The 24,487-nt window shown below is 44.4% G+C and overlaps 1 protein-coding gene across 5 annotated transcripts in view; it reads right to left on the bottom strand.

Annotated features, from left to right (window-relative positions):
• Positions 1-24,487, bottom strand: part of SIPA1L2 (signal induced proliferation associated 1 like 2) — a 210,694-nt gene that overhangs the window by 2,631 nt on the left and 183,576 nt on the right. For 2 of the 5 annotated variants that reach the window (XM_046652984.1, XM_046652982.1), the window contains exons 17-22: positions 24,071-24,224; positions 21,538-21,757; positions 13,847-13,978; positions 3,337-3,390; positions 2,659-2,782; positions 1,695-1,776 (exon numbers count right to left, since the gene is read on the bottom strand). In XM_046652984.1, the coding sequence (XP_046508940.1) occupies positions 1,695-1,776; positions 2,659-2,782; positions 3,337-3,390; positions 13,847-13,978; positions 21,538-21,757; positions 24,071-24,224 (766 nt within the window). The remainder of the gene's footprint in view (positions 1-1,694; positions 1,777-2,658; positions 2,783-3,336; positions 3,391-13,846; positions 13,979-21,537; positions 21,758-24,070; positions 24,225-24,487) is intronic. The other 3 variants (XM_046652986.1, XM_046652983.1, XM_046652987.1) reach the window with 2 other exon arrangements.

Genomic DNA, 24,487 nt, shown 5'->3' on the forward strand with positions numbered 1-24,487 from the left:
TTGTAAGCCCTGCCACTCCTGCTCATTGCAATGATCTACTATATCTCTAGTCTCTCCCATCACTGATGGAAGATTCTAGAATGTAGTTCACTTTGCTTCTCTTCCCCCACCACCCGTCATATTTGTTGATGATTTCAAATCCACATAGATGTTCCACCCAATCCAGTCTCTCCATCACGTCTTCCCTATGATCTTGAAAGCCACCCCTCCTCAATCCCCACTCCTGTGGCCATATCCTGCACCTTGCTATTACCGATAACTGCATACCTTCCTAAATGCTTAGAGCCCCCACTTCCTGAGCACCACCACCTCTTGTCTTCTTAAAATTTCTCCAGTATCCACTTCTCCAATAACTACCCAACCCACCGGAAATTTATTTTCACTGTCTATCAACAGCCCCCTGCAATGACATAATTTCTTCTCACCCAGCTGAGACTCTGGGTCCCTCAGTTTAATAACATCCTAGATACACCCTAGGGTCCTTGTGTCTCTTCTCCTTGTCTTGATTTCCTGTCTACACTCTAATGTTTGTTAAATGCAACGCTCCAACTATTCTACACCTGCAGCTGAGACAGGGTGACCAGCCACCCCAGCTTGCTGGGACTTTCCTGGTTTTCTCTCTGGAAGTTCTGTGTCCTGGGAAACCTCTCCACCCCAGGCAAACTGAGACAGCTGGCCATCCAAGTGGATAAGAACAGGTAACTCTGCTGAAAGACGTCACTAACTTATGCTGCAAATTCAACTGGACCTTTAGCCTTGCTTGGCAAACCTACCAAACACACCTGGTCAGTTTACCCTCTACTCTACACCTTATCCTCTGTCCTTGAACCTCTCAGACCCCTCCCCATCACTCATTGTCTGCAAAAAAGAAACAATCAGAGGAGAACTTTGTCAACCTATCTTTTGTGTGTGTGGAACACACACACACACACACACACACTCTGCTTTGGTAACTATGTATGCACGGTCCCCACTCTGATCCACAGCCGGCCCCCTCCTTGTGCACTAGATCAGGGAATTACCCTCTCACTTTTCACCCTCTGCATTATTTCCTTCCTGACTGGATCATTTCCATCAGTATTCACACCAGCTGTAATTTCTCCCTTCTTCAACCAGTGAAATGATGACAATAGGAAAACCTTTCCCATGACACCTCCCACCCCTGCCATCACCCTCCAGCAACTGCAGTCCATGCCATCTCCTTGGATGGCAAAGTGGCTATCCAGCACAGTGCTGATGATACAACAAGAGCTCAACAAGTGTGTGTGGAATGAATTACTTAACTTCTTTTGAGGACCGACCACACACAGGTTGATGTGTAGAAGTTCTGAGGGTCGCGAAGCTGACTCACTGTGGGTACAGTGCTTGGGGAGGCCAGGCTGCAACTTGTAACTCACTGAACTGAAAAATGCTAGCTGGCTGTGTTTCCAACTCACTCTGAAGCCTGGTCATCCAGAGGGCTCACCCTCATTCACTCATGCTTACTATGATCCTTGTGTTCCCCTAAAATAGAACAGACCAGTTGTAGGCCAGAAAACAATTAGCCCTCAAGATTCCCCGTTCCCATTTAGTGTTGGCTTTTCATAGGGCAGTTATGGCTCCTGAGTCTTTTCATTTCTGTTTCTTGTAGTTCAAGGGGGTTGACTGTGTAAGAGAAAGAGTTCTGATTAGGGACGTCCGACAGATTGCTTTACCTTTCTAAGGTCGGTCTGCAGCTGCCGAAGAATCAATTCCAGCTGATTGACTTTACCGGTCAGTGTTGATGGAGACCGCTCCCTAGCAAATGAGGACAGAATTAGAAGGACTCAAGAGCACTGAAGTCAAGACATTTCATTCAGCATTTCTGTTGGTAAAGATTCCACTCAAAGGAATTCTTCCTGGGTTCTCTATTGATTGAAAAAGGGATTCAGAATCTCTACAGGTTATAATCATTGGTCAAAAAACAAAAGATAGATTATCTAAATGAGTTTAGCCAAGTGAGACTAGCTGGACCAGAATGAAGTCGGGGAACCACATATAATTCAATTTCCCCGTCTCTGTCAAGAAAATATCATAAAGCTCATTCCCAAGGTGAATGTACATGTTAAATGAAACTCAAGTTTATGTAAAAGTTGGAATTAGGAAAGGATGACACAGGTAAAGAAGATACATTCCATGGGTGATAAACATGTCAAAACGTAGGGGAAAGAGATGGCTTGTTCTCGACACACTTCACGGGGAGGTGGGAGGCAGGGTCAAGACCAGGGTTTGGGGAGGAAATGTGCCCTTGGCAGGTCAGCAAGCGTGGCCTGGCAGGCAGAAAGCTGATCAGAGAGGTGTCCCTGTCTGGTGCTGTCACAGTAATTAGGCGGCAGACGCTGACCCCAGGGCCCACACCCTCCCTCCCTGTCAGCGAGCCACATCACCGTGGGCATGGGGTGAGACGTCTTGGCAGGCAGGACCCGCCCACGGAGCAGAGCAGTTATGCTGCCAAGCGCCGTCCACTCCAGCAGGGCAGGGCGCTGAGTCAGTCCCACTCAGCCCCTTCTCTGGACTCTGAAGGACTAGAGGAAGGCCCGGGTGGAAACGATCTCCTGGCTGGCCCAGGGTTAGCGGAATCACTGATAATCACGGGAGCCTGGGACAGCGGGACAGAGGGGTCCACAGGGGTGCACATACCCAGTTGCGTCCATGAAATCTTTGCCGCTGCCTGGATCTACACACAGAGGCAGCTCCTGGGCTGCCTCCAGGCCCTGCCCGTGCTGCATGTCTGTCAGGGTGCAGAAGGATGCCACTCTCTGGTCTGGGGAGGGGAGACACACACGCAGAAAGAAGGTTCAGCGATAGCCACAGGCAACATTTCTTTGAGAAAACGAACTTAGTAACTAAATAAAATCTCCCTCCCTCAAATCATTTATTGCCCAGTTTTAAACAAAACAAAGAAAAACAAACTCAGGCAAGCTGCTGAGAATCAGAAAGCATTAAGATTGGCTGTCCTTCTGGGCTGTATGGCATACACACATCACAGCCACGGGGACAAGTAGCAGATACTGGATTTGCTAGAGCCAATTTGCTTTCTTCTTTCCACATCCCAAGAAATGCCACAGCCGCTGGGTGTGCATGAAATAACGGTGTTGGATGCTGTTTTTGGCTGATGAACAGAACCATGGAGATGGACCTCTCCTCAAGCTCTCCCCAAACCCAGAGAGAACCCCTGAGCCACACCAGCCAGGACACATCTCCCCTGTGCTTCCCCAACCCTCCGAGCTTGAATAACCATGCAGACGTGCAGACATAGGAAAAATAAAGAAAAGGTTACAGAGTATCAGGAGGCCATGGTCAGCCCCAGACAATCACCTAGATAGGACGTGTGGTGACAGAGCAGCCCAAGTTCTTCATCTGAGTCAAGACCTGAAATAAGATTTAGAATTCTCCTATGAACAGTAATATCTCTCTGTGCTAGAGAGCCTCTGGGGCCCACACAAGGCTCAAATAATGCGGTCCTGCAGCGCGTGTATGTGTGTGTACGCGTGTGTGTATGTGTCTGCAGGACTGTGTGCACGTGTTGCGCTCAAACGGGAGCAGCCCTGGAGAGCCAATGTGATGCAATGCCAATGTGGCCACATCACACATCGTATGTGTAACAGTCCCGGCTGGATGCACGGCTGTCGTGTACAACAAAGACAAGCAGTCTGCCACACATGCAAAACCAGCTGAAGAATATGTGACCATTTTGGGTTGGCTTAAATGACGCACTCCGTGAACGTAAAGATGGTGGTGGTGAGAGATGAGCTACATAATCTTACTAGAAACCCTTAGAAGAAGATCTGAGGGGGCACAGTGTTTGCAGCAGTAGTAACCTTATCTTAGCACAGGGCCATTTTTATTCTTGGCACTGGTAACTTCACATTCAATGTTTCCAGAGCTAGGCGGGAAAGGGAATTTAATATTCTTCAGAATGGGCACCAGATTGGCCCAGCCCTGAGGCTGGACACTGACACAACAGCACTGGTCCAGAAAAGCTGAATGGCATGCAGAAAAAAGCCTTGCTTTTGGACAAGGTGGAAGTGAGAACCAGGAATCTATCTAATTATCCACATGCCCCATTGGCTGGTGTCTCTTTCCTTGGTGCCTGAGCACACATACGCATCTACTGTTGGGATCTGACGGATACAGCAGGTGTATTAGAGCTGTGCTGTCTTTTTCAGACACTTTGATTAATGGCTGAGAAACGATGCTCCGGTCTGAATCAGGGGTGCTCTGTTCTTAATTTATCCCACCGTCTCCCTCTGGCTGCTGGATGAGTCTCCTAATGAGGCTCCGCCTTGTCTGGTTTATCGACGGTCATGCACTGCCCGTTAATTAGAAAGCATGGCAAGGACTAAGGCTGCCAGGAGCACACGGAGGAAATGCACACTGAAACACTGTGAGCACTGTGCTGGAAGCACCCAGCAGAGGCCCGGGCCCTCCTGGAAGCTGTGCTGGGAGCACACCGAGTGGTCAGAAAGTTCTCTAGCCATGTAAGCCACTTTCCTACGTCATCATATCTCCACGCTCGCGACAGGACACAGATGTCCTTCAACTGACATTTCTGTAAAGCTTTAAAGATGTCCTTCTCCATGCTTCAAATCTTCTACAAGACAATAAGCATTCTGTAACTACACACTCCTAAGAGACAATCATGTCCCCAACTTGGTACTGACGAGTAGGGGTTTTGCATATGATGAAATAATTTGTAATTTAATTAAGATTAACAGCACCATTTCGGCATCGTCTTCTACACGCTAGGATGCAACCAGCAGAGGTGGGGGCAGGAACAATGGGGCATGTGGGCCAGGGGTGAGCAGCTCTAGGGGTGGGGTGGGGAGGGTTTGGGCTGCCATGGTGTCTAAGATAACCCTCTCTTCTATGACGGCCCCAAATAAGGGAACACTTCACACTTAAAAAAAAATCAACAGCAGATGTATTTTTATTGCACAGTGAATTTAACTACTGACAAAGAGGAATGTCAAAAGAAAATAGACAGGGTTTATTTTTCTCACTTTTTAAAAGAATTCCATTGACTCATCCATATTTTATGCAACCCAGTGATAAAATTCGGTTAGTTTTTATCTTTCTTAACATATTTGGGTCTGATGGTCAAGTCTAGATATCCGATGAAAACATCTTAGCTTGCTTCATCTATTTTTACCTTAATTGATAAAATATCCACATATATGTCAGAAACAGAACTTGCTACTGGCAGCCATTCAAACATCCCTTGGGAAGAAACAAGGTCCTACTGGTCAGGAGGCAAGAAGCCAAAAACAGAGTTTCGCCAGCAATGTAATTTCACACAGAGAATTTCACTTGGAGCGGAAAGGCCTGGGAGGCTGAAACGCAAACAGAACGCTACTTGATTAAGTTCAGACATTAAACCGCTCTGCAAAATAGCTAACCTCAGTGACAGCTTCCAGCGGAAGACTTCTTCCTCCACAGCTTACTTCTGTGACGATAAATCTGCAGGAACCGAGTAATTACGGACACTGGACCAATTGGCACAGACAAAACCGTAAGAAGAGAGAGGGTGGCAGCAGGAACCTCGAGTAAACAGCCCAGGAGTGACACAATCACCCACGCTCCACACAGGCAGCCTGCTTCTTTCTTCCCTCCGGTTCTTTCCTCAGCAAGTAAATCTGCTATGGTGGGGCATTAGGCATGGCTTACACGTGAAACAACCAATCTCTTTAAATGATTTTTTCAAAAAACTTATTTCAATGTCAGTTTCTTATTTTACTGCATTTAGCACTAAAGAGGATGAACAGTCAACAGGCTGTTCCATATCAATCTAGAGCTGAGAAGGCAAAACAGCTGCCTGCAAGTAAACTCCCATGACCCCAGACAGACTGGGGGAGGACTGTAAGGCCAAGCCTGCATCCGTGAGGGATGACTGCTCTGATCAATTAGTCATGTCTGGCGAGGGCAGGGAATAGGAGAACGGTACACGTGCCAGATATGTGCCTACAGGATATGCAAGTATGAGGCTAGGTTACACTAAATGCATTTCCACAAAGCTGTTCAAATATGTCTTTGCTACAAGTACACATTGCAGAAAAGCTGGGGCTTTGTAGCTACATGAAGGAAATTAAAAATTCTGATTCTGACAACTGTGCTTATCAGATTGCAGAAAGCTGACTTAAGTGACTACCAGGAAAGAAAGAAAATGGTTACGTTGCAGTTTAAATATGAAACACTTTGGTTTGGGCCTTGTGCAGCCCACTGATGAACACAGACAATGATGTCGCATCTGCCTCTGAGTAAGGAACAAAGAAAGGTCTGGAATTATTCTTTAAGATAGAACTATTGTTGGCCTGAAACAATGTGCTTACTTCTGAGATGATAAGTCAATTTCCCCTACTAAATTAACTTTGCATTTTTTACCTAGGTAGCTGTCATTTTTCTTTTCTTTTTTTTTTAACTAATTATGTTACCTTAGGAGTTACACAGTGTCACATTTGTTTATGTTTATGTTTACACACACACACACACGCATACACACACTCACATGGTGATCAAATATCGGTAACTTTTAACAACTGAAAGCTGAAGCTTCAGAACTGGAAAAGTTCTCATCATAATAATTGATGCTTATTATGCTTTGTTTAAGCAACCAAGGAAGGGCATATAGAAGATAATAAAAGTATAAACTTCTATTTTTTGGCAAATGCACCTATGTGGAATATTTCATTCCCACAGTGGCGCCTGATGAGGCAGTTGTTAATTCTGCACGTCTTGCATACAGATGTTCACTCATGAGCACACTCACCATCACATGACAATGGGGAGATGACAGCTGTTACCACCAACGGAAGAGACAGCCAGGATCCAGAGTAGAGGAAAGGCCTTCCAAGGTGTGGGGGCCTGCTGACGCCGTGGGAGACACTAAAATCCAGAGTCTCTCATTGCCAGTTTGTAATTTTACCTTTTAAGCCTGTTTTCATTTCAAAAACATTGTCCATTCAACAAATGCTCAAGAACACAGCAATTGCCTACTTCTGATATTTTGATAAACGAGAACTCCTTTAAATCCTAGAACTTTTAAAGAGACTCCACTTCCCTTCCCCAGCTTCACTGTGGACCCACAGCCGGCTTTTCCAGTTGGGGTCATTCACCTGCCCATACTTGAGGGGGATGGAATCTATTATGTACATTATGCAGTACACCTAAACTTATATTATTCTACATAATAAAGGAAATTATGAGGACTGCAAGGGTGACAAATGATATTATTGTGTTACATAGATCACAAATTTTATTTAGCAGTTCTGATGCGCAAAGGGCCACATCTCACCCCTAAAACACAAAAGAAGCGCACATGTGAAAACAAAGTCTGAGCTGTGACTGGGCCAGTTTCCCAAACTTGATGGTTACAGAGAGGGCAGCCGGGAGCTTGGGCTCTGTGGGGAGGGCACACTGCACCTGACTTGCCTTCTCCCTCAAAGACTTAAAAAGTTCTCAATTTTCTGACACAAGTTTTTTGGGTAGAGTTTAGTTATCTATCATTCACTTATTAATTTTTAAAAATGATGTACAGTATTTCTCTATTGGAAGCTTCTTTATTCTTTTGGATAACTTTCAGTAAGCAAGTTCTCAGGAATTAGATTTCTGGTCAAAGGGTGGGTACATTTTTTGGCTCTAGCTACATATGGTCATATTGCGTCAACAAAAAGACGGATCATTCCCTAATCTTGAAAATGATACCAGCTGTGTGTCTTCACAGCTTCTCAGAGCTGCCGCAACATTTTTCATATTCAAAGGTGTGGGCTCGTAGCTCACTGTCGTTTAAATTTCCATGTGTGGTTGAACATTTTTCTAGTCCTTATTCACTGTGTGATGCTCCTCTTGTGGATCATGCATCTGGACGCCTTGATATGTCTATCAGGGGTTTGGTGTTTTTTGCTGGTTAAGCCCCTTCATGCACTGGAGAATTCCTGGTTTTACCCATGACATTTATTATAAATCTTTCCCCATATTCCTGTATTCCTCTTTTTCTTTTAATGTTCTCTTTCAAGTTCATGAAAGATCTAGATATTTCAATACTTTTATCTGGTCATATTACATTTTGTATGGTCTCTCATTCCTCCATAATTAAAGCATTACCATACTTCCAAAACAGTAATCTTTCTGTCTTCACTTTTGCTAGAATTGACTTTTCTAATTCCTAAATCCAAATGGACTACATAAATTCCATCCCCATCTAACTCTTAAAATATATTCAGATTTTATTCTGGGCTCTTTGTTTTTCTTCAGAAGGACTCATTTCTATTTTTGAGTTATCATTATGCTGTTTTAATTATCTTTATTGATTTATAATAGCCTTTTTGGTGAACATTGTTTATCCATTTTCCAAATGAACACAATTCAGTTCTTTAATATATCCTTTCGATATTTAAATTGAAGTTGTACTAAATCTATGAATTAATTCAGGAAGGCCTGTCATCTCTACTGTAAGCTTTCTATCCATTCCTATCCTCACATATATTAGGACTTTTCAGTTATTGAAGTGTCCAGTGCTTTCTCTCACTATAGTTCTAATGATGGCTTAATTCGCAAACAATTTATAATTTGATCTTGCTGATATACCTAAGGTGTCCTTGATTACTGTCACAGTGGAAGACTGTCTGTAAAGATGGCTGTGTGCACATGCCACCTCTGCTGCTAAGAGATGAAGTCTATCTCCCACTCCTGGAATCCGGGCTGGCCTGTGACTTTCTTTGTCCAATAGAATGTGGTGGATAAAATGTTCTGGGTCTTGAGAAATCATCTAGCTTGTGCTTCTGTTCTCCTGATTCCTTAAGCCACACATGAAGAAGTACAATTACCCTGGGGAGACAGGGGCCCACCCACAGCCAGCTGTTCTAGACAGACACATGAGGGAAATCACCTTAATGCTCCAGTTCCATCTGAGCTCCAGCTGAATACAGCTGCATGAGCAACCTTGGCCGATACCACAGGGAACAAAAGAACCACCCAGCTCAGCCCAGTCAACCCACAGAATCATGAATCATAATAAATGATTCTTGTTTTCAGCCGTAAATATTGGGTTTGTCATACAGAAATAGATAACTGAAGAAATTAACAATTGCTTTGAAACGATGCTTATAAAAATATATACTTTAAGATAGCTTACTTAGTTACTTTATTTTATAATCTCTAATAATATCTTTTCGGTCTTTCACATTTTCCAGATATAGAAGAATATCTATATTTTTACCTCCAAAATTTATTCCTTTTTTATTTACATTGCTTGTTTAAATATCAAGGATTTCAGTACAAAATTAAAGGACACAGTCTGAAAGAATACCCTTGTTTAGTTTCTGGAGTTACAGGATCTGCCTAAACATTTTTCCATTCAGTACTATGCAACTATTTAGGATAGAGTGGATATTCTTTACAGGCTTTGAAGGCATCTCTCAAATCTTAACTTTCATTAGAAATAGGTCTTAGGTCTACTGGATATACCCTTTTTTGGGGGAAATTGACATAACTTTTAATTACTTCATCAACTCTAACTTACTATAATTAAGTTTTCCTTTTATTAAACTAGCTAAATTCTTGCCAATAACAATGAATAGGCTTTTTAATTTACTACTGAATTTCCTCTAAGCTTTCTCACATCATCACTGAGACGGTCTTGTGATTTTCTTTTTTGTGTGTGTTATCACAAAAGAATCCTATTATGCAATAAGGCTTCTTCTGAATTCCAAGAAAACCATACAAGGGCATCGTGACCCTTTGAAACTTCGCAAACACTTAGCTGTAAATGTATGAGTTTCAGGTGATAATTGGGATTGTGGGATACTCTTGGACAACTCTTTCAATGCCCTCTGGCCTTCTACTCTTCCTTACGCCTGCCCCCCGACTTCCTTACCAGAAGTATCTAATTATCTTAGTCATCAGATCTATTCCTAAATAAATAAAAATAATTATGTGGAATAAAAAAATTACTTGATTTCTGGGGCTGGCCCCGTGGCCGAGTGGTTAAGTTCGCGCGCTCCGCTGCAGGCGGCCCAGTGTTTTGTTGGTTCGAATCCTGGGCGCGGACATGGCACTGCTCATCAGACCACGCTGAGGCAGCGTCCCACATGCCACAACTAGAAGCACCCACAACGAAGAATATACAACTATGTACCGGAGGGGGGGCTTTGGGGAGAAAAAAAGGAAAAAATAAAATCTTTAAAAAAAAAAAAATTTACTTGATTTCTTTCTTTTTTTGTTTTCTTTGATAGCTTTTGCAGAATTTTTTTGAAGTACACTTAATTTTCATGTTTTTTTTTCCAATTAAAATAAACATTTCTGAAACAATGCATTCTTGTTTAATGTCTACTCTCTGAGTGCAGTCCAAACATTCTAATAGGTAGCATCTTTTTCATCACCGCTTACTAAAAAAGACAAAAATGCTCTTATTATATTCCTTAATTCTTCCTAGCACAATTATTATTAGAGTAACATTTAGAATTTTCCAAATGGTTAGAGTGTTTTGTTTGTGTTTTGCTTCTATTTTTGTTACTTAATTCTATTTTCATTGCCTTGTGGTTAGAAATGCGGTAAGGAAATGCTCCTCCACTTTGAAGGAGCATCCTGAATGCTTGTGCACAGGACGCCTGGAGGATTCTGACCCCCAGCAACACCATATACCTTAGGTTCTGTGTCCCTACAGTTTAAATATATTTAAGCAACCATGATTGAAATAGATAAATTTGGTGCCTCTGCTCTATTCTTGAATGGCATTGTAAAATCTAAATTTTTAAACTCATGTGTCCAGTGTCAATTTTAGCTCCTAAACCAAGGGGAAGGCATCATAGACCAAAGCACGGAACATAAATGAGGCAGATCGACGGGGGAGCGGCACATCTGCTCGGGAGGAATTAGACTATCGGATGCTGTGAGGGTCACGGTATCTCAACCCAAGAGGCAGATACAGTCTCTGTTTTTCTAAAGCCTGTCTTCAGATGTGCTGACTGCTTATGTCAAAACATGGGCACAGCATTAATCCAGAGGGGTCTGAGCTCATAAGGCATCTCAAACTGCCTTATTAGTGTGTAACAATTAAACAGGTACTTGGAGATTCTTTGGACCATCTTTTCTTTATGATGTCACTCTAGCTCAGAAACAAGTTTGAGAACTGCTACAAAAAGATCAAGTCACAAGCAGGGGCAACTGGGTTAGCTAGGTGAAGACAGTTCTCTTCGAAGTGCTAAGGTGATTGATGGCACCCCGTCACTCACGCCAACTCTGTCGGAGTGGAGCTGACACTGATACAGGAGCCTGATTAGCAAAAGTCTGGAGTCGCAAATTCTTGCATTTTCCTGAGCTGACTATGGCCCCAAGGTGCTATGCTACCCTACAGAGCAGCACTGAAAATTACTGAAATTTTTAACACGACCATCCACTCTTTTCATATTTCCTATAAATGTTGCTTGGAAACTTCAGAAAGGTGAGATAACCACAGTCTCCCCTGGCAGAAAGAGTCCCACGTTCTTTCTGCTGAACTTAGGTACCCACGCACCTGACGCACTGGCTAGCTGGAATTTCCCCATCATGCTTTTTGCTCCTTTGCCTGAGGGTGCCACCTCCCACCTAGACTCCAACTTCAGCTCAGAAATACTCTCTAATGAACAGAACTGTAGAACTGGAGCTTTTGGATGAGAAGAAGCCTTACAGACTCGCTGGCAAAGGTCTCCATTTCATAGACGAAGACTGAAGCCCAAGACAATTAAGCACGTACCTCAGAGGATTACTGTCGAACATTCAGCGTTGGCACAAAGGGCACAGGTCATGTGATTTCTGTGAGTGGTCCAGGGGCCCACCGCCCAGCAGCAGAGCTGTGCTTATGACCAGAACTCCTGGACTGATTATTCAGCCACTCTGCCTATGCCAGTGTGCCTTCTACTTCAGAGGTCAAAAACTCCACTGTGAGTTGGGACTGCTCAGGGCTGCAGAGCACCATGTCTGTTTAATACCTACTCACTCCTCTGTACTCTCTTCTCATCTGGTTATCTTGCTATGTGCTCGATAAATACAGATAAATAAAACAAGCAGCTTTCTCTTGAGAAACTCACCACCCAATAAGAAGAGACAGACATGTAAATAAAGCAGAATTCAGCCTGGTAAGGGCCATGCAAATATTTATGCAGCAGGGGAACATTGCAGAGGGCAGAATAGATGTTCTTAGCTTCTCCTGGGGCAGTAAGAGAAGACAGAGTGCAAAGAACATGCCAGAGAAAATGCGGTTACCTCCTGCCTGGGCTGCTCTGGACAGAAGCAAAAACAGCATTCCTGCCCTTTGGTGCTGCTGGCTCCCATGAAGGCCAGTGTCGGGAGTATAGGCAAGAACTGGGCTGTGGGCCTGGGGTTTTTACATATATAACCCACTTCTGGTAATGTCAGAGAAGGACGGCTGCACTGCAGAGCAGACAGGGCATCCTGACGTTTCCACAAGGAACAAGTACTTTGTGAAGCAGCAAATCCAAGAGCAGTGTCGCTCCCTCTATTAAGGCAGCAGGAAGAGCCGTTCACTTTGCAGAAATTTTCTCTCAACAGAGGTTCCCTCTCCTACCTATGGGAGCTAACCGTCCCCAGGGGCTGAACTAGCTTGAGAGTAGCATTCACCCCCCACCTCCCAGGCTCAGGAGCAGAGGCTCCCACCCCAAAGACTGGAGCAGATCCCCCAAGGCCTCGCTCACTCGCAGGGAAGCTTGTTCGACTGAGCGGCTGTGAAAGCAGCAGACCTCCACCTTCTGCAGCAGCCCGACTTCAAAGTGCACCTGACATGCCTGGGACAAGACTCTAACTTCCTTTCCTGAGGCCAGGATGTCACAGGTGACAGGGCTGAGCCACTAGACTGAGAAGGTGAGTAAAAGGGGGAGTGAGAGAGAAGAGAAGGCTGCTCAGGCGTCTGTGGTCCCTCCCTGTGGGGAGTGCAGTGACCACGGAACTCCCCGGGGACCCTGTGGCCCAGACCCACAGGAGATTCTCAAACAGGATCGACACTCAAACGATCCCGCCTCCTCTGTCAGCTCTGCCCATCACCCCAGGAGCAGAAGCCACAATCGTGGAAAAATATGCAGCAGCAAGTGGCAGAAAGTCATACTCCTGGGTCACTGGGTGCCCCCACACCCACACCTAAGGTCCTGAGGATGCACGGGAAGCAAGCGCCTCCCTTGTTTGTGTCCACCTTTACCCGCAAGTGGAAAAAACGTGTTTCCTACGGAGCAGCTTCACTCTCCCACATCCACAAGGCCACAAACGGGAGAGAAGACGGCATGGAGCAGGAAGGGCCTTTGAGGTCAGGCAGCCCAGCCATCCCCACCGACCCACATGGTTCGGGGAGGAAGCTGAGGCCCGGACAGGGAGCGACTTGCTCACGTCAAGCAGATCATGCCAGAGTCTGCATTTACACCAAGCCACCAGACTCCCGGCTCCGGCTCCGTGCTCGTCCCGTCAAACCAGGCAGCTTCGACCTCTGAAGGGTCTTCCTCTCCTATCCTGCCTCATCATGTTGGGAGAAAGATACAATTTGTGTCCTACATGTTCACCTCTACATTTCAGCCTAAGCAAACAGAGGTCACAAAGGAAAAGTCACCTGCCCCAGGTCATAGCTGGGGCCTGAAGCGGAATTCAGGTTTGGGATACTTTCCCCATTGCTCATTTCGATAAATGATACAATCTCCCCAAGGAAATGTCCTTAGTCGCAGCTCAAGCCTTCTCCTGCTCGTTTTCATGCTCAAAGTGACGCAAAGCATCCAAAACTTTAACCCCGATGATCAGACAGGCAAACACATTCCCTACGTTGTCGCCCCAGGCCCTGGAGGCTGCGCGTCTTTACCTTCAAATGCCCGAGCAGCGTCCACGAGGTGGGACCAATCTAACCCCGTGGCCGTGTCCGGGAGGGGCATCAGGCCAGGATCTGCGCACTTGGACTTATCCGATAAGGACCCATCGGAGAACCAGAACTCATCTAAACAGAAACAAAACCAGAGCGTCAGTCAGATCACAGCGCGGGGCACAAGCTGGCCCCTCACAGGGGCCCAGGGAACTGATTGTGAAAGATCTCCTGTCCCCAGTAAAAACAGGAGACATTATGCCGCAGTTACCCAAAGGACACACAGCTGGAAGAACGGAGGTTTGTGAAAAAGCCACGACCTACAGATTTACTCATAGGTCAGCCAGCAACAAAGCCCCCATGGAAGGAGCCTAGGACTGAGTCTTGGCACATATGGGAATCTCACAGAAGTTCTCCTCCGGGGCAGGCTTCTCTTGAGTACACTTGAGTCAGACTAACTGTGGGATCAACCCCTGGTTTCCTCAGGGGCAATGTCTCCTGTTCAGGGAGTGGCGCAAACTTCCACTGTAAAGACAGTCTTGCACGATCTTTCTATCCTGATGGTGTGAAAAGCTTCTCGGAAAACACAGTTACCCAGGCTGAGCACCACAAATTCATGATGCCCTGAGAGGCAGGTTCTTGTAAAAAGACAGGAAGACTTCCTGTTAGTTATTCACAGCCAAGAAAGAGAGGGGACAACGTTTTACATGCTATGCACAAAAATGGTGGCTGGACTGCTTTTTTGACTTTGAAATGGCTCGATCACTGGCTGACCCAGAATCCTCTCGCCATCCTGCACTGAATGTCTGCCCGTGTCTGTCTGTCTGTCCAAATGGACTGCTCACCTTTCTTTTTCTCGTTAAACTCTCATCACAGGACTGACTTGAAGTGTCTATGTCATTAATAACACTAGTTGTTAGGAAATCATTATGCACCTGAGGACAAATTTTCAAAAGGCTTCAGCTGGACTTCCTCTGACCGTGTCTTTTCTCAGCCTGCCCCAGCGCTGCATGCAGCGGCGTGTGAACACATCTGACTAATTAGACCAATCAAAATAATGACCACCTGGCTGTCTGAGCCTGCAATTAAGTTAAGTAAGGGATATAATTAAGCAAATGCACCTGTAATTTTTGTTCCCACATCCCTCGCGGTAGCCGAGAAATGCTGGCATCTGGACTAAGATGGAGCGTTTGTGATTTGGGCCTTGAAGGACACGAACAGTCTTTCACTCTCCTGACACCTTTGCACGCAGCTCTCAGCTGACCTCTAACAGCTGCAGCTAAACCAATCAAACTTCCTATTTTTAATACTTGCATGTTTACATGTAGCCATATTCCATCAACTATTCCCAACCCCCATTCTGAAGGGAACCCAGTAATGGATGTTTTGTCACCATCATTCCCACCACCCTCCTTCTCCATGTGCTCATGTTCTTTGAAGTAACAGCCATTCCAGCTTGTTCTAAGTGTGACGTACTCTGTCCTTGCCAAGGGATAAGCTGAACAAGGAGCAGACGGAAGCAGTCAGGCTGGAGCGGGCTGGGAGGAGGGAACAGTGAGCACCCCGGGTCTCCCTCCTCTCCTGAACCTCCTCTGGAGCCCAATTACTCAGGTCACTGATTCCCATGTGAGCGGTTCTTCAGGAAGAGGGTGAAAGTGTCTCAGCTCTGTGAAGGTGGCCCAGGCTGGCCAGAACCCTGTGTACACGGGCACTCCTCTAGCCCGCTGCCTCTCCTTCCCCAGTGGGAGGGGAAAACATCAGGGAGTAGAAAATTCTTCAGGTGCATGAACATTTCTACAGAGAGTACACTCTGTTAGTCATGTTTTGCTAAGAGATGCCATCTTGAGGACTTCTTTGGCCTTTATAAAGAAATAATCCTTCACCCGAGCCTCTGGCATCGTAAAGCCTAGAGTCAAAGCTAACACATTCTGCGTGCTGTCTACTCCTCCCTGACACCAGCAGACCACATCCTCCTCACTGGCTCTCAAAGGAGCCAAGTAGAGAGAAAAAGCAATAGAGGGGACAGGGGGACAAATGCGAGAGAATGGAGGGGACAGGGTCAACCTACGTGGTGGACGGTGCTGATTCAGAGGATGAGGTGCTAGGCTAATGTCCCTGCTCCCCCCAACCCCCCTTGTCCTTCCTGCAGCTGTGTGCTCAAAGGGCCGTCTTCCCCAAACACCCAATGGAGTATTGACAATGGAGACTTGACAGTTTCTGGTTAAAATTAATGTTTTGACTATTCCTGAGCACCCTGAAGTTCCATGATATGTGGCCATTTATAACTGAGCTAAGGCACAAACCTGAATCTTGGTGGCCGGGAAGCTGATGCCCAGAGTGAGCAAGTGAGCAGGCCCAGCGATCTACACAGCAGGGCAGGTCAGCCTGCTCCCCAGGTCTCCCTGCTGGCTGCCCTCTAAACAACTCACGCGGAGACCACAGCAAAGTGGCGCAGAGGCTTTGGGATATGGGAAGATCTCAGGGTGTAAGTTTTCCCACTACAGGGAAGCCCAGGGCATCCTCCGTACCTCCTCCAACTGTTATGGAGAACCACGGGGCAAAAGGAAGAAATACAGTTTGTGACGTTTCTCCTTTATTACAACTTTTACCCTCTCTTCCCCAGTTGTGAAGGGGCCTTTTGTCTGTTCACCTGATACTACAGAACTGGCAAAGATGATCAGAAGATTAGAAGAAGATTCCTTTGCTCTAGAGTTCGTTTGGAGTGCCATCCACTGAACCGTCTATCGATGATCTATTCATTAAGTGACTACTGTCTGCATAGTGATGGGGTACGGCAGTGGATAAGACAGACACGACCATGCTCTCACGAAGCTTACATGACAAGTGACAAGGAAAGAGACAATAAACAAATAAACAAGAACATACAAGTAGTGACAAGCCTTTCAAAGAAAATAAAACAGGGTGATGTGGCTGAGGAGCCTGACAGCATGTTTGGGGGAGGCCTGTCTGAGGAGGCGACACTTGCCGGGACAAAGGACGAGAAGGAGCTGCTGGATGAAGAGCAGAGTTCTGGTGGAAAAGCTCTGAGAAAGCACATATTAAAATCTAAACCCATCACCCTTCAGAAACAGGAAGACCCTAGTGCCACTGACAGTCACCATAAACGAAGTAAAAGCTGCCTAAATTCCTCTCTGAATTATCAAAATGAAAAGCACCTACATATTTTTCCATTGCTTGGAGAAATCATGTAGCTGGAAAAAAAAATTACCATCTTTTTTTTTTTTTTCCTGAGACTCCAAATCACGCAAACTCCTTTATCATTCTTTTAACTGATGTTAGGTATCACTACTGCCACCAGCCAGATGACATTTACTGAGCATCCACTATAGTCCAGGGACCACCAGGACTGTATTAGCATCTAGGGATGGAAGGACCAGTAAGACACAGGCTCTGCCCCTGAGGACGCCAGTCCACAAGCAGATGCATCCTGCTGGTGCTGGTCTCGTGGGGTCTGGAGAAGGTACACGCAGTGGGCAGTCGGCTGCCCTTGGCCAAACCACAGCAGCTGTAACTGGATTGTTCCCTGAGTTTCACAGATGGGGAAGAAAAGGCACCACTTGTCTTAGGGATCAAAGCCTGTTATTTCAGATCCAGCTCCTCCAAGCCTGTGTTACCTCGGGAGCACACACTGCTCTTCTGGCCAACTCAGAAAAGAAAGTGACTCATGGATGCTGAAAGATGGCTCACATCCAGGCAGTGAGGCCCGTGCCCCTGCTCTCTGGCCTGGACATTGATCTTGTGGCTTCCTGTTCGTTTATCCAAAACCTGAAATCACAGGGACCCTCTTTACTGAGTCTGACTTTATCGTTGTGATAAATGCCAAGTACTTCCTGGTGGTCAGTTACCTGAGATTTCACAATTACTCTCCAGAAACCAATGGATGTTTGTTTATTATAGCGGAGACTGAAAACATTGGAAAAAATAGAAAGAAGTGCCACACGGAATCAGTCAAAACCCTGCCTCTGACAGCCCGCAGACACCTTCTCCAAATGCCAACTGAAGCAAGGACTGCTCTTCTGCTAGCTGCCAGCTCCTATCACCCATGCCACACACCACTGAGTCTACACCTAGAGTCTGTAGCATCTCCTGTGAGTACTAAATTATAAGGAAAATACTAATTTCTTTTCTTAGTACTCTAAAACTCAACCCCCTCACCCCCCTTTTTTTTTAACTTCAAGGGGCATCCTTTGTGAGGTGTCTAGGTCAAAGTTATACGACTTAGGAGAACACACATAAGCTAATACTCTGCTTTTATTTTTCAAAACTTAAGCACTTTCGCTCGTCTATCCTCATAGGAAGATTTCCACGATTCCTTGGAAAGTTTTGATCCCCTTCCATAAAAAATCAGGAATTCTCTTTAAACATGTGAACCTGCCAATGCTTGAGACTGCACTGAATGGAACCAGGTGCCCAACTGGTCAAGGAAGAAAAGGATGCTATGAATGCTACACAGTATCATTGGTTATTTGGCCTGTGGACTGTGTGTTCAAATGGCCACTCCCATTTTTTTTTTCTGCCTGGGATGCTAAAGAAAGTTTATTCTGAAATCCATCAATTCTGAGAAAAAAAAAAACAAAACAGGCCTTAAATGCCATGCAGAAACATTTCATAAATATTTTCAATTGCTTGATCAGGTCATATTTTTACACGTCCAAGTTGAAGACATAATGATACCGCACATTCCAGTGACTTCACAGGAAATAGATACGCATCATGACATGAATCACACCCAAAATGTGTTTGCTAAGTATCTGTCTCACAAGAGTGGATTAAGATCTTGTTCTCAAGAGAAGAAAGATTGTGAGACAGGTTCACATTTGGGACACATAAGGCTAAAAATATCTGAGCAAGAAGCCTGTGCCTGTAATAATTACATGTAGAAAAGGAGCAGTGATGAAGTCTTCCAATTGTCTGTGAAGGGATGGGCTGGCTGACCCTTTCTCTGTGCTACCTTTACTCCAAATCAGGAACGAGACCTGAAGGAGTTCTCCGAGTGAGAGATTCTCTCTCTAAAAATCAGATACTTCTAGCAATACTCAAGTTCTGAAGTTTAAAAGAAGAATACATGTGTCTTCTGAGGGTTTTGCCAAGCTCTGTCTCCGTAGCTATTTAACCATCCAGGGCCACAAGATTCGGCAGAACTAAGCAACGTCCACTCCCAGTTTTAACATGAAGCTATGTCTCTGAGAAACTACGAGAAACAACTGGGCAACCTCCAATAGGCCTCAGTTCTCACTCACAAGACAGCTGCTAGGCATTAGCACTCACACTTCAAATTTCTGGGTTGTTCCAGTTTCAGAATGTCGAAATACCCTCAAAGAGTGGTATCTTCTCATAGAGGCTCTGCTGAATGAGCAGAAATCACAGACAGTGAAGGATGGCCAAAACCTGTCTTGAGTAGACACAAAAGTAAGAACCACTCAGGTGAGTGTGGGAGTCAGGGGTCCCAGGAACTAGTGTCCCCCAAGGGGGACTAGATCCTTGAGGCTGAACCTCCCCATGGGTAGGCTGGAAGGAATCGGAATTCTTCGGGGAAAGACACATCAATGCAAATTACTTCCAGCTCCCTTATTTACATTCTGTCATTTCACCCATCAAACCTAGAGAACTTTTTCGGAGTAGTTTCTAAAGTACAGAAATTGGAGAAGACACATTGCCAACAAGGTTGCACTGGAGAATAGCAAATAGCAAGGACCACTCTCATTGCTTCTCCTACAGAAGTGAACAATGAAGACAAGTAAGGCAAGTTTAAGCTGGAGAGTGAATAGTGTACCCTGCCTGTTTCTAACTGTGCCTTTATACTTTGAACATGCTAATAACGGATGCAGTCCTTCAGTAGGTGAATGGATACACTGTGGTCCATCCAGACAACGGAATATTATTCAGTGCTAAAAAGAAATTAGATATCAAGCCATAAAAAGACATGGAGGAAGCTTAAATGCATTTTATTAAGTGAAAAAAGTCAATCTGAAAAGGCTACATACTATATGATTCCAACTATATGACATTCTGGAAAAGGCAAAACTATGGAGACAGTGAAAATGTCAGAGGTTACCAGGAGTTAGGGGGAGAGACGGTTGAACAGGCAGAGCAAAGAGGATTTTAGGGCAGTGAAACTATTCTGGATGATACTATAATGATGGATACAGGTCATCACATATGTGTCCAGACCCACAGAACGTACAACACTAGACTAAGCTCTGATGTAAACCCGAGACTGTGAGTGACAATGATGTCTCAGTGGCGGCTGGTGGATTCTATCTAACAAATGCACCACTTCGGCGAGGGATGTTGACAATGGCTGAGGTTGTCCATGTGTGGCGACAGGGGGTTTATGGGAACTCTCTGTGCCTTCTGTTAAATTTTTCTCTAAAAAAAATATATATACTAAAAAAAAAGAGGATAAAAAATGTGTATCTTTCATATGAAAGCAAATGAAGGGTGGAATGTAAGAATTACATTAACACACAGATTTCACAGTCACACTTCAAGCATTTTAAATGAAAGAAATAACATTTGTAAAAAAATAGAGTTTTACTGGTTTTACAAAAGCTTTTAAGAGGACATCAAAGTTACATATTTTCAAGAAGGGAAAAACATTTGGAGAAATATTAGGGTGTTAGAATATGTCTGTCTGACCTTTCATACAATTATCAAGGCGTTTAAAGGTTTCTTCAATTTAGACAAATGGATCCTTTAAAACAGGCAGGATATTATGTTACATAAAGAAATAGATTAAGAATTTTACGAGACAAGGTTCATTTCCAATTATGTTAAACATTAGAAACATTATTAGAACTTTTATTTCATTTAGCCTGGAACTTCTGTGTGCATTACGAAGTTCAAATTGGTTTTAAAGATAATGCTTTCCGTGATAAAAAAAAAAAAAAACCCTGACGATGAATATATTTCTGATTAAATCCCCATTCTTCCTGTACAATAGAAATTAACTACGAAAAAAGGAAATAAAGCTAATGCAAAAAAAATAGCCACACTTAAACACTGACACATTAATGAGGAACTGACACTATATAAAAATCAGATTTGAGGATTTGAAGGAAAATAATCTAGAAATTATCTATTCAGCCTACGACCAGTAAACTGGACTAAACTGGACACAGAGAATATAAGTGACGAGCACAAGGACATGCCACCACCCATGAGGAAAGCCAGTCTCAGACCCAGGTCTTCTCATGCCACTGCCACCTTGCGAGTCACCAGGTCTCGGATGTCAAGCAGAAACAGAAATGGAAGGCGAGAAAACCACATTCCTCCTTGCGTACTGCCCACTGGAACATCCACCCCTGCACCACAGTTTTTTCTTTACAAAGTTAGGTTTTAGACATTTTTCTTTATGGATGTAATAGCTGAGATATAGTAAGAGGTCACCATTTTACTTGATAAAAATGTTTAATATAGATGTTTCATTTTCTTCAAAATTGGTAATATGGCTTAACTTGTAAAAAATGTCCACTCTGGGGTTTTCATCATATTTAAAAATTACTAAAAAACATCCCACACCACCCAATGATAATATTTTTAAAAATAAACACCCCGCCCCCCCCCCCGGCCCCTTCATAGGAAACAGTCTAAAAAGCCCACCCAGGCAGGAGCTAGTCAATCAGCCGCCAGCTCCAGAAGCTCCCAGGAGAGTGCCCACCCCCCGTACTTACTTCTCAGGCTCCCCATGCTGGGCGCAGGGTGCGTCCGGGGAGGCAGGGTGCTGTGGTAGGGCGGCGTGGTGCTGAACAGAATGTCATTGGGCAGGGCCTGGTCAAGTATGGAACTCCGGGAACTGCCAAAGGAAGAGCCCCTCCTATTGCTGCAGATGCTTTCATCAGAGAGGGTGCGGTACAGTGACCGTCGCGGAGACAGGTTCCCATAGAACGAAAACTAGAGGTTTAAACAGGGGGGATGGAGAAAACAGACATGAGAGAGCTGAAAGCGTGGACTTTACCTGACTAAATCCGGGGGGCTCACATGCCACCGTGAGAGCTTTTCTGAGCATCCCCTAGGCAGGCACAAAGGGTTAGCTCAGGAGCACGAAGCCTGGCACGTGGGTAGCCAGGCAAATGCACCAGGGCTTTGCAGTTACCGGATTTGAGTGTTTTCCTCCTCTGACATTCTGTGAAACATGATCGTGAATTAGACGTGTACAGCTTTATTAATTCTGAAATGTTAAATGGAACCTCCATAACCTCACAGCAGTGACAACTCCTGGAAATCTATAAGGTTGTCATTTCGAGCAAGGGTTATTCAAAACCACACATAGTGCTGGCTTGATTTTAATTTGAAATGACTACATTTTAATATTAGGCAATTTTTGTAGCTATCAACTGCATGTGAAGTTCAATTTAATCTAAATAATAATAAAACTAATTGAGAATACTGTAGCTTTCTAGGCCATACAAACACGTTCAAGAAAAATGGTATCAGTACAGGAAAATCTTACTGTCCACTTAAAAGTATCAGTCACAAAAGCCTATTACAATTGTTGAAAATTGAGTTAGAGTAATCGATCATAACCAGATTTAAAGGAACCATTAAAATTATAGTGTGTTAAATTGAAGATAGGGTAAGGGAAACTCTTACTAAAGAAACAAGGAGTCAAATATTCAAGAAAAATTAAGTCCAATATGAATCTCTAACTACTACTTCTGCATACTGAACCACACTCCTTTTACACAAACAAGAGTAAAAGCCAGAATGTTCACATCAAACAAATATAGAAATGGCTATTTACATTTGTGAATGCAGCAAGAAGGCTAAAAATATTTCTATTGTACGTGTTCCTTCCATTCTGTCGAGTCTGTCCAACTGATGAATGGTGAGTGGAATGTGTGCGGACTACAGAGTTAAATTTACACTATCAAAAGAAGGTGATTTGTCTTAGAAGAAAAAAAGACACATGTCAAGGAGAAGTTCATTCCTATTAAAAGAAAAGCTATTTGCACTTTTTGTACAATAGTCTGCGCCCAGCTTATACAGTTACCATATCATGATTTGATACAAGTTAACAAGAAAAGACTCATTATGATTGAGTTCTTCTGGGATTCCGTCTTCACACACGACCAGCAGGTTCTTCAGAACATGATTACAGGCACATTAGATTAAAGCGGCTTTGAGGTAGTATCTAATTAGAGTGTTATTCTAAGAACACAATTAGGTTAATTGCAGTATTGTTTTATTAGAGGGAAGACAGAAGCAAAAAGCCTTCCTGTTTACCCCGATCACAGTCAATACGGCAGTGCCCGATTTTTTTCTTTTCATTTGGACAAGAGGGCGTGCTGGATTGGAAAGCAGAAGATCTAGATTTCATTTCTGACTCTGCCACCAAATATTTATACGAACTTCACATTTCACCATTTGGGGCCTCTAAAGTTACTTGTAAAGAGAGGAGATGCGGCTAAATTACCTGTAAGTCCCTTTTCATACTTTCCATTATTTAACAAAGCGGTTTAAGAGACTGTAATAATAATGAAATTAAAACTAGTAAGAATGACAAGTAATCTAACCTTATACCACGCACATCAAAGCTCAGTGTGAATGAAGGTATGCCCCTCGGCCTGAAGTTGGCTCATAAGATTGATGCGTGGCCTTCCCTTGTGATCACTGCAGAGGTTTATACGGCAAGATGTAAGTACCACTCATTTTATAATGCCTGGCAGGCAGTATACTATCTAACTCCAGCCCATTTCTGGAACAGGATTACATCTAAGGACAGCTTGGAGCAGAGAGTAGAGTTCTGGAGCAAAAGGCAGGTAGTGTGAATTTTAACAGCTACTGTTTCTGATCACCCTTTATGTCCAGGTGCTGTGTGAGGCTCCACCCATGTTATTTCTTATCTTTGCTCTAACTCTGTGGTACACTTAACATTATCTCCTTGTTTCAGAGGAGGACACTAAGCCAAGAGGTCAAGTCACTTGCAGGAAGTCATGCAGCTGATCATTGCTGGAGCTGGGACCTGAGGCCAGGCCTGCCTGATTCTAGCTCTCTCTATCCATGCTGGAAAGTTGCCCTTCCTCACCTCTCCTGGGCTCGTTCTGCTTACTGACAGAATAAACACTGCAAACGGCCAGCCACACACAGAGTGGTCGGCAGGGTCACAAGAGAGAATGCATGCAGGAGCGCTCTGGAAACCTTTAGTCTCTTTAGACTTCTCTCGAGTGTTTCTGGGAACTTCAAAGCCCCACGAAAGTCACTAACCTTTCTTCTCCCCTCCTCTACCAAGGGGCTGTCAGGGAGCATCAATTTCAGAAAGTCTTCTTTTGACAGAACGTGTTGAGCTTCTGAAACAGCATCTCCCACCACAGTCTGATGCTGAGTGGCCGTGGCCATGAGATCCATTTCACCGTACAGCCTGTTGAAACGAACCAGAAGGAAAATTAAGAGGAGCAGTCAGCCTGTTTGTAAAGTGTCTGCAGCCTTAGGAGTGAAAATCCAGTGACCTCGCCCACGTACACACGATTCTTATTATTCAGTTAGTTCGCTGCTGCTGCATTTGCTCCAGATCCCCACGTCGTTTTACATCTGTGAAATGAGCTCAATCGCAAAGTTGGATTTCTGAATAATTCAGAAACAAAATCAGATCCCCAAAGTCCTGGATGAGAAAAAATATAGCCA

Source organism: Equus quagga, chromosome 2, assembly GCF_021613505.1.
Source record: "Equus quagga isolate Etosha38 chromosome 2, UCLA_HA_Equagga_1.0, whole genome shotgun sequence".
Lineage (NCBI taxonomy): Eukaryota > Metazoa > Chordata > Mammalia > Perissodactyla > Equidae > Equus > Equus quagga.